Below are 9292 nucleotides of genomic sequence, written 5' to 3' on the forward strand. Positions count from 1 at the left end.
TTTTTTTTTTTTTTTTTTTTTTATTTCTACCATTTTCTGTTGCAGTGATTCTTGGCCTTTTTAGGCTCAAGCCCCTTGGAAAATATCTGCTCTTAGCTTTCACTCATTTTACACTTTCACTGTAAGAGCACCAAAAAATAATTGAGCAATTCTATTGCAAAGTACTCAAAAACTATAGATTCCTATTTGAAATCTCTGGGTTTACCATCTGTAGGTCCTGGCATACCTAACTGTGCTAATATTGTGTATTATCCTTAAAAGGATGTTGTGGCACTCCAGGATGCCATGGCACCCTGGTTGAGAATTGCTATTTTACTTAATACATTGAAACCTTATGTAAAAACCCTGTCATGGGATTTCCGTTTCAAGTTTCCTAATGTGAATACTCAATGGCATAAATGCTATACGGCAAAGTTGCAGTCAGGCTGTGGTCCTCCTGCTTTTTCAGTTCCCATGTTTTACATCTACAAATGAAATGTAGGCACAGTCACTCCACTCTGTGAATAGGAATGCTTATGCTTACATTGATGCAGGTACAGAGTACAAGAGAAGTTGACAGAATTTACTCACCCAGGACAAGCATTTAAAGATTGTGTGCTGATTTCTCCACTACAATCAGAATAGAAGAGAACTGATCTGTGCCTAAAAATACTTTCTTCAGAAATGATACTGGCTATGAGTAGTGTAACAATGGGGTGTGAGTGGGACAGTCTCATACCCTGGGGGGCTAGAATGAAGCTAGGCGGTGTCTCACCCTCGTCCTCAATCTCCGTTCTCCACCTGCCTTCTTTGCAGTGTCTTGAGTGCCAGCAGTGGGGAAGGCAGAGCAGAGACAGTGGTACAATAGTAGCAGCTGATGGTTTGCTGCTACTGGGAGATGTCACCTCATGTTTTTGCTGCTGAAAACTGGCATTTAAATGTTCACCGACATGAGTGTCGGGGGCAAGAAAATAAAGTGACATCTCTCTTAGCAGTTGTTCCTATGCCACTGTCACTGCTCTACCCTTCTTGCCATCAGATCCACTGCAAGGATACAGGCTGGAGAGGGGGAGACAAGGGGCTGCCCTGGGTGCAGTACTAGCTTGTTATACCCCTGCTGGCTCCCAAAAATTTGATCTTGAACTATAGCCTCTGAAGACAAAGTTCAAAGACCATGTCAGTTCACCCTCAAGCACTAGGAATCTGACCTGCCTTGTTCTGTTCTTCGTGGTAAGGATACATTACCTCTTGTTGCTTTTCCGCTGCTTGATGATTTTTATCAAGTTCCAGCTGCTGCACTTTATCTGTAATATAGTGAAAGTTTTCATCTCTCCCTGAGAATGGTGAGGTTGCTGACAGAGGCAGTGCTACTGGTTCAGGTTCTTTCAACTTTGGCGGGAACAGTGCTGGCAAAGTTGCTTTTGACTGTGGTAGAGGCTGTACATTCAGACCCGGATTTAACCCACCTGGGACTCCAAAGATTGAGTTTGCTTGGTTTGCAGATGTACAAAGCACATTTGGCAGTGCTGAAACTGTCACTGGAATATCGTTCTTTGGCTGTGTTGAAAATCCTGTAAATACTGGGTTTGGTGGTATAAAAGAGAATCCAGAGGGTGCCTGCATAATTGGCTTGGAACGATTTGACACTCTCTGCTTTCTTCTTCTTTGCTTGTCAGTTGAACGTATACAGCAGCTGTGGGACTTGTGCATAAAATTTTCACAAAATAGTAATTGACAGCAACAACTCTTCTGCGCAGCTCCTGAAATCATACATAAATTTGACTGGATTCAGCTTGCAATCGTAACAGCAATGGTGAAAGGCAAAACACTCTTGTTATTTAATAAGGCCACTCCACATCTGGTAGAAATTGTCACAGATCTTTTCAGACCCGACCCATGGTCTGTACCAATTTACATTAATTGAGGTACTAGCCCTTTATTTTTGCTGCATTTGTTTGCCAAGTTGTTTAAACAACACTAAATAACAGCAATTGTGTTGTAAAGGGGATTGAAATATTTTCCTTTCCCCCCCAAATTTTCTACAGTGTGACATTTTTTTTAATGGAAAACTGGAAACCAAAAGGCATATTTACATGTGTTTTGGGATGCAGCACTGGGCACTTTAGTGAGCTGTGTTAATTAAAAGCACCAGTGCGTCATGTGCATCAGTATCCCTGCATGTCCCCAGGCTGAAAAAATGGCAGTGGGGAGCTTTGAACTAAAGCTCGCTGAATGTGTTTTATTTCAAAGTGCCCTGTTACCCGTTTTTTTCAGCCCAGGGACCCATAGGGACACTGATACATGTGACATGGATGGGTGCTGGAGCGCATCAATTTCTGTGATCCAGCAGACTCGACTAATTGAGTCTGTTCTAACACACTAGATTTCCAGTACATTGGAGCAGGCTCCCCACACAGCTATAGGAGTCCCAAAATTTTGTTTTCAAAAGACATTTGCAGTATTCCCAAAACATTTTGGAGTAATTCAGCATTGTCTTCCCTTTCCTGCCTCTGGAAAGGGGGCAGATGAAAGGCAGGGCAGGTGGGCACCTTAAAGCCAGCATCTGTTGATGTGCAGGGATCCTGGTTTTCTCCGATTAAAAAAAAATCCCCAATTTTCAGATTTAAAAAAGTAACCCCAAATCTGCATTTTTTCATGAAACACCACTATATCTACATATCTATACATATTAGCGGTGTTTCATTTTAATCATGGAAAAATGGATTTCGGGTTACTTTTTTAAATCTGAAAACTGGGATTTTTTTTTTAATCAGAGAAAACTAGAATGCTGTTAATGTACCACCCTGCCTTGCCTTCTACCTGACTTCAGACTAACATGGCTAACTGCCTCCTCTACTGCAGTGGAGAGGCAAGTCATCATATTTAATGTCAAATCTCCCATCTTTCATCACCCACTACCAACCAGGTCCTTCTTTTGCCCCTTGAAAAGAAATAACCTTCTTCCACATCTTATTATTTTTAGTGTTTGTTCTTTCATGTCCCACTCTTCCCTCAGTCTGGTAGAAAAAGCATCATTATCATATCAGCACTAAGAGAATCATTGTCTTGAATGATATCTTGTATGAGAACCTGGGGAAGATGAGCTTAGATGGTACAGTGAGGAAAGTCATGACTTTGAAACATGGTAGTGTAAGGGCTTTCTTAACACGATATTCGCTTGCATGTGACACGTTCCCCCAAACAGGACATGCATCTTGTTTTTGGAAGGCAGCATGTAGGACACAAGAGGTTTCTAGTCATGGACTAGATCTGGCTTTTTCATGGAGAGCCAAAATGGTTGTCACTTCTCTTTCAGGCAACAGTCAGCATGGGCCGAGTCCACCCTTTGACATACTGATAGCAGTTTTTTAGCTGCTCAGCCAAAAGCTACTTTAATTCAGTAGGGGCTGTGAAAGAGTTAACACTGGACTCCACCCCTGCTGCTTGCTAACCCAGATAAGGGGCTGGCATTTGCAGCACAGCCTCTCTATGTTTCTATGCCAGTGAAGGAAATCAGCTAAGCTTTCAAAGATTTCACAGACATTAGGGCTGGAAGGGCCCTTGTGAGATCTCTGGGTCCAGCCCCCCTGCCCAAGGGCCAGGAAGTCAGCTGGGGCCAGATCACCCCAGCAAGATAAGCATCCAGGCATTTCTTCAAGGTACCCAGAATAGGTGTTTGTACCACACATTACATAGTACCCACTGATTTCAGTGCCTGTAAATAATGTTGTGCATCAACACCTCTTTTCATGACCCTGAATAGAAGCCTTGTCACTCTTGTCTACCTATCTTCCTAAGAAAAGGAGCACTGGGTACAAAATATGAGCTTTATGGAGAGACCTAATGTTTCTCCATTCCAAAATGGGAGGGGAAGCTGCTGCTGCTCAGGGGTGGATATTCATTGTTATGATGTAACCCAGGGGTAGGCAACATCTTTTGGCTGGAGTGCAGAAACCCCCCACCCCCCAAGAGTGCCTACCTTAGAAGGTGCCGGAGTGCTGGCATGCCAGAAAAACAAAAGGAGGGCAGGGGGTACATGGAAGGATGCCCTGCTTGTGCCCCTTGCCTCCCACCCAAAGCCTTTGCTCCCCACCCTTGCTCCCCACCCTGGGCTCTGTGACTATCAGCAGCTACCCAGAACCTGGGCCAGCTGCAAACATCTGCTGCCACTCTGCCCCGGCCCCGGGGAGGTAGCACATACCAGCAATACTCCCCTCGCCACTTCTGCAGAGCAGTGTTGGCACCCGGCACAGCAGGGGGCTCAGAAAGCTGCCTGCTCCTAGGTGCCCTGCCACACTTCCCCTGTGTGCATGGGATCAGCAGTGCAGGGCTGTGCCCCTTGCTGCTCCCCCGCCTGCAGGGGAAGTGTGGCAAGGCAGTGGGGAGCTGGGAGCAGGCAGCTTTCTGAGCCTCCCACTGTGCCCTGCTGCACTGGGTTCCAAAGCTGCTCTACAGAAGCGGTGAGGGCAGCACAGCAGGGAGTACTGTCGGTATCTGCTGCCTTCCTGGAGCCTGGGGCTGGAGTGCAGAGGCAGCAGATGTTTGCAGCCGGCTCAGGTTCTGGGTAGCTGCTGACCCCTGATGTAACCTGTCTTGCAATACAAATGAGTTAAAAATCACCGCAACTTTAACCCTGAAAAAAATGCTTGTATCACTGTAGGGGCACATTGGAACAGCTCATACCTCTGTCATTCAATACTAATATAACTTATGTCTGTCAGAGAAAGGAGCAGTTTTCATACACCCACTTTCCTGAATATAATCCAAATTCAATTTTTGTCCAGCCCAACGAAGGCACAGACTTCCTCCTGCAATACTGTGGTGACTGCTTCAGAACTATGGTCTTTAATCCCTGCACTCTGTGGGTGCATCTACACTACACATTTACTGCAGAGCTGACTAATTAGCTCAGCAGTAAACATCTTAGTGTCTAAATGTGCACTTCTATTAGGGCACAGGAAACAAATAAACTCCACAGCAGTATTTGTAAATACAACTCCTACCCGCCTGCAGAGTTTTTTTACTCTGCAGCAGCACAAGTAAAGACCCTGACCACATGGCTGAGGCATGAAGGTGCTTCAGTGTGGGGGCTGTCTGCTCGCTAGCCCTATGCTGAAGCACCCTCATGCTTTAGCCAGTTGCTCTGCAGCACATGGAGACTGGTCAGAGCAGCCCCAGGCTGGCAGGCTGACCACCCTCATGGGCCTCCTGCCAGTGAGGGCTGCTCTGACTTGGCTCAATGTGCTGTGGGCCAAGTGTGCACCCGGGAGCTTCCTGGAAGCAATAAGGTGTGGAGTTTATTGCTGCACATTAATGGCATGTGTAGACATACCCTCTGTAATCCTTTCTAACTTCTGATGACTGTGAAGCTTAAGTTGAGCTGGGCCTACTCACAAAAGTTAAAATATAAAATATTGATGACATTTGCATAGTGCAGGAGGATGTAAGTTTCCGGCTGGATCTTTTGAAAAGAAATAATGAGGCATCACATCCAGCTTATCTTACCTATGCTGATTTTAAGCAGGCTTCTATGTGTCTGGTATGTGACTGTGTGAAATGTCTATTCTTGATTAATTATTATAGTAAATATCTCTTTGCAATTAACTCATGTTTATGTGTAGGAAGGACATTTCCCATATGGGTTTTGATAGGCATTTCCTCCTGATTTACTTTTGTTTGCCTCAGTGGTTCCCTTGATCTTTCAAGGATAACTCCTCAAAACCTTTGTGTTTTTCCCAGTTGTTAATCAATTTCTTGTTATGTCCCAAATTAGTAGAAACAGATTATGTAGATACTTTTAGGAGTGTTATGTACAAAGTACTACACTTTCCCAGGGATTGCAGGAGGGAACAGCAGAAGAGTAAGCTGAGCACCGCAATCTGAATACACAAACTTTATCGCTTAACTCCTTTGTCTTTTGATAACTACACACCGATATATTCCTTGGTAACAGGAGGTTAATTCAATCAAAACTGTGACTTTCTGATAACCAATAATGAACAGTTTGATTAATAGGATTTTCTTGTTAATTACTGCTTGGGTTTCTCACTTAATTTACACAACTACAAAAAAGCTTTGAAGATGCTGAGCTGAAGGGTATAAAAAAGGAACCAAGTCGCTAACAGGGTGCACTTCAAGAATGAGAAATCACTCTGACAAAAACTGCTTCTGCGCCCAGATGATCTTCTGGTTAACAGATCCAACCCTTAAGAAGCTGACAAAACTGACACCACCTCTTTTCCTGTATTAATGAAATACCACCACTTTTACAGCTAGGTATAGTGGACTTTGTTTTAGGCTTATTTACCAGTGAATAGATGTAGTAAATAAAGCCTTTCTGTCCTCAAATTCAGTCATTCCTTGAATGAGTTTTCATGTCAATCCTTTATAAGCCTGCATCCCATTTCATAACTTAACATTTCACACAACTGGCATGAAGTGGACTGATGCAGTTCTCTCAGCACTGAAAACAGTTAGGAACAAAGGATCAAATTGAGTTAAGTGGGGGAGAGGGGTTACAGCTCAGCAGGTGACTTGCTCTAACTGTTCCTCTGCCTATAAGAATAAAAGATTCTCTGGAGCAAAGTAGCCTGAATGGTAGAGGGCTAAATTACCTCTGTTTAGCTTTCATCTGCTGTGGGCTAGAAGCAAAGATTTCTGTGGGTAATTTCTTTCACTGGACCAGCTGCATGGTTGGGGCAGATTTGGGAAGAGTTACCAACACAAGCACCTTTATAGCAAGTCCCTGCACCTTGTTCTGACTGAAATGTGATCCTTTGTGGTAGCCAGGCTGAAATGCTAATCCCCCTGCCAATCAGGACTCACAGCAGAGATATCATCTTTTATTAGAACAAGATTTTTGCAAAAAAATTTCTTTAATTAATTTTTTGCACAAATCTTGTTGGTCTAATAAAAGATATCATCTCTACTACGAGTCCTGATTGCCTCTTCTTCGCGATCAATATAGCTACAACATTCACCTTCTGAGCAGTGCTGTAATTTAGAGCACTTTTTTATAGCAGTATAAAGTTACAGTGCTCTTAAACATGAAAGAAGGGCAAGTTTGGTTGAGGTGTGGTCTCTAAGCCGCCTTGCACTTTTCTGGATAGGTGGCAGGGGGCACTCCACAGCCTCCTGGGGCTTCTCCACTGGGCAGAAATTTGACCAGTGTACAGAAGTTATTTAAAGCACTGTAGGTTGTTAAAGTGCTGTAAAATCCAGTGTTTCAAATTTAATAACTCATTTAAGAAAGGTTAATTTAAAGCACTGCACCCATTTTAAAGTGCTTTAAATTAACCTTTCTTAAATGAAAGCCATGTGCTTTTGTTAAGCCATGGTGATAAAGCACTTTAAATGGCAAAAAAGCAACTTCTGTAGACATCCATGTAGCCTGAATGGTAGAGGGCTAAATTACCTCTGTTTAGCTTTTACTTGCTGTAAGTTAGAGGCAAGAATTTCTATGGGCAATTTCTTTCATTGGATGGACTGAATGGATAAGATAGGCGTAGGAAGAGTTAACAAAGATCAGTCCCTGCCCCTTGTTCTAACTGAAATTTGATCCTTTGTGGTAGCCAGGTTGAGATGCTAATCCCCTTAGCATACACATCCTCATACCGAACATTCACTTGCACCTCCAGTAAGAGGAAGCAATGACTACACTCCGGTCTCTCTCTGTGACGGCTGTTCCAAAAAAGCCTTGCATAAAGCAAATCCATTATTACATGCAATGAACAGGGATACATACCAGCTTGCTTTTTCACTTCATGGCTGGCTCAGGAGGGGGGTTAGGAGATGCGCTAGAAAGTTGGTTAGATGACATTTCACTAAATTCAATAATAAAGCCAAATAGACGCACCACAATAGGTGTGCAAGTAGCACAGCACTGCACAGCACAATGGATGATGCGAGACTGAGGCAAGTGCGTGATGGAATTGCATGCCCGCCTCACTCACCCTCCCACAATGTTTCACTTTGCTGGCACAAAGCGAGTTTGTGATATAAATAAGGATGTCGCATATAAATGAATTTGCATAAAGAGAGACCCGAGTGTATATTGAATTATGAGGCTGGAGGAGATACTGATAGTTTGTATTCCAGGCACAAAGACAAATCCTTTGCCTGGTAACAATGTTATTTCAGACTCTCTTATTTCAGACTCCCAAGCAGTGTCTACTTTTTATGCACATATAAGTAGCAAAAAGGATAAATTCAATACATTCACAGACTTTTAAATAATTACCTTAAAAAGGAGAAAGAGAAACTCTTACCTGTCTGATGCTTTGGACCAAGGGAAAACTGCTTTCTAATAGCTGTTTCTTCCTCTTAGTTGCTAGACTCCACCTATAGTTGATGACCAGAAACAGAAGAAATGAAACCACAGAAGTAACTGTACAAAATATACTGGGTTTCTTTTCCTGCATCTGGCTTGCAACCACATTCACTACTATTCTTAAAATGTAACAAGAGGAAATGAAACTAAACCTATTTCTTAAAATATAACCAGGGAAAATGAAACTAATACAAGAGCAACCTGTAAACTGGAAATCGCTGTATTTACTCAAATAAAAAAGGACCCTAATTATATGACAGTCCCCAATAATTAGATTTTGTATATAGAAAAATTATATATCTTTTATAAGTTTTTAGATATAGAATTGAATTATTGGAGGTTCACTTTGAATTTGTCCCCCTCCTACTGCTACAGCAGGGAAAACAAATATAGGGGGTCAGGTAGCCCCTACGCTCTTTACTTCACCCCAACTCCCCACCCAACAACTTTCCCATTTCCTTACTGTCAGACCCTGCTTACCCTAAGCATGTAGAAGTGATGAGCAAATTTGAAAACAATAACCTTGAAATTATACATAGCTGTAGTAATTTGTATATACTACCCATGCATTTAGTTCATCCAAGTTGATGCATGTTACCTTTTTGTTGTTGTTGTTGTTGAAACTGCTGCAAGTTTTAGCACAGGTACTCAATAACACACATTTGCCATCTACTTATATGTCATACAAACTTTTTTTTTTAATTTTGTACCTTGGGCCAAATCAGTTCTGAATTCTCTTGACTCAGCAGAGCTTAATCATTCAAGTCTGAATGGTGCCACCATGGGCAAGTGGCCAACCACGGTGGCACGCTGTGAGCCAACCATATGGCACACTGGCAAGGGTGGGGGGCAGCAGCTTGGGACTGAGGGGAACCAGCAGGGCTGGGGAGGTGGGAGATGTGTGTTGGGAGTGAGGGGCACCAACAGGGACCAGAAGGGTTTGGGGGAGACACTGTTTCCCCTAGCGCCCGCTGGCATGACAAG

The 9292-nt window shown here is 43.1% G+C and overlaps 1 protein-coding gene across 3 annotated transcripts in view; it reads right to left on the reverse strand.

Annotated features, from left to right (window-relative positions):
• Positions 1 to 9292, reverse strand: part of LOC109302864 (interferon-induced GTP-binding protein Mx1-like) — a 49335-nt gene that overhangs the window by 29865 nt on the left and 10178 nt on the right. The window contains exons 2-3 of one of the 3 annotated variants that reach the window (XM_019524771.1): positions 8247 to 8319; positions 1225 to 1739 (exon numbers count right to left, since the gene is read on the reverse strand). In XM_019524771.1, coding sequence (XP_019380316.1) covers positions 1225 to 1689 — 465 coding nt within the window. In that variant the 5' untranslated portion in view covers positions 1690 to 1739; positions 8247 to 8319. Of the gene's footprint in view, positions 1 to 1191; positions 1740 to 8218; positions 8320 to 9292 lie in introns of all 3 variants that reach the window. The other 2 variants (XM_019524769.1, XM_019524770.1) reach the window with 2 other exon arrangements.

Source organism: Gavialis gangeticus, unplaced genomic scaffold (genome assembly GCF_001723915.1).
Source record: "Gavialis gangeticus isolate Ggan-Ray unplaced genomic scaffold, GavGan_comp1, whole genome shotgun sequence".
Lineage (NCBI taxonomy): Eukaryota > Metazoa > Chordata > Crocodylia > Gavialidae > Gavialis > Gavialis gangeticus.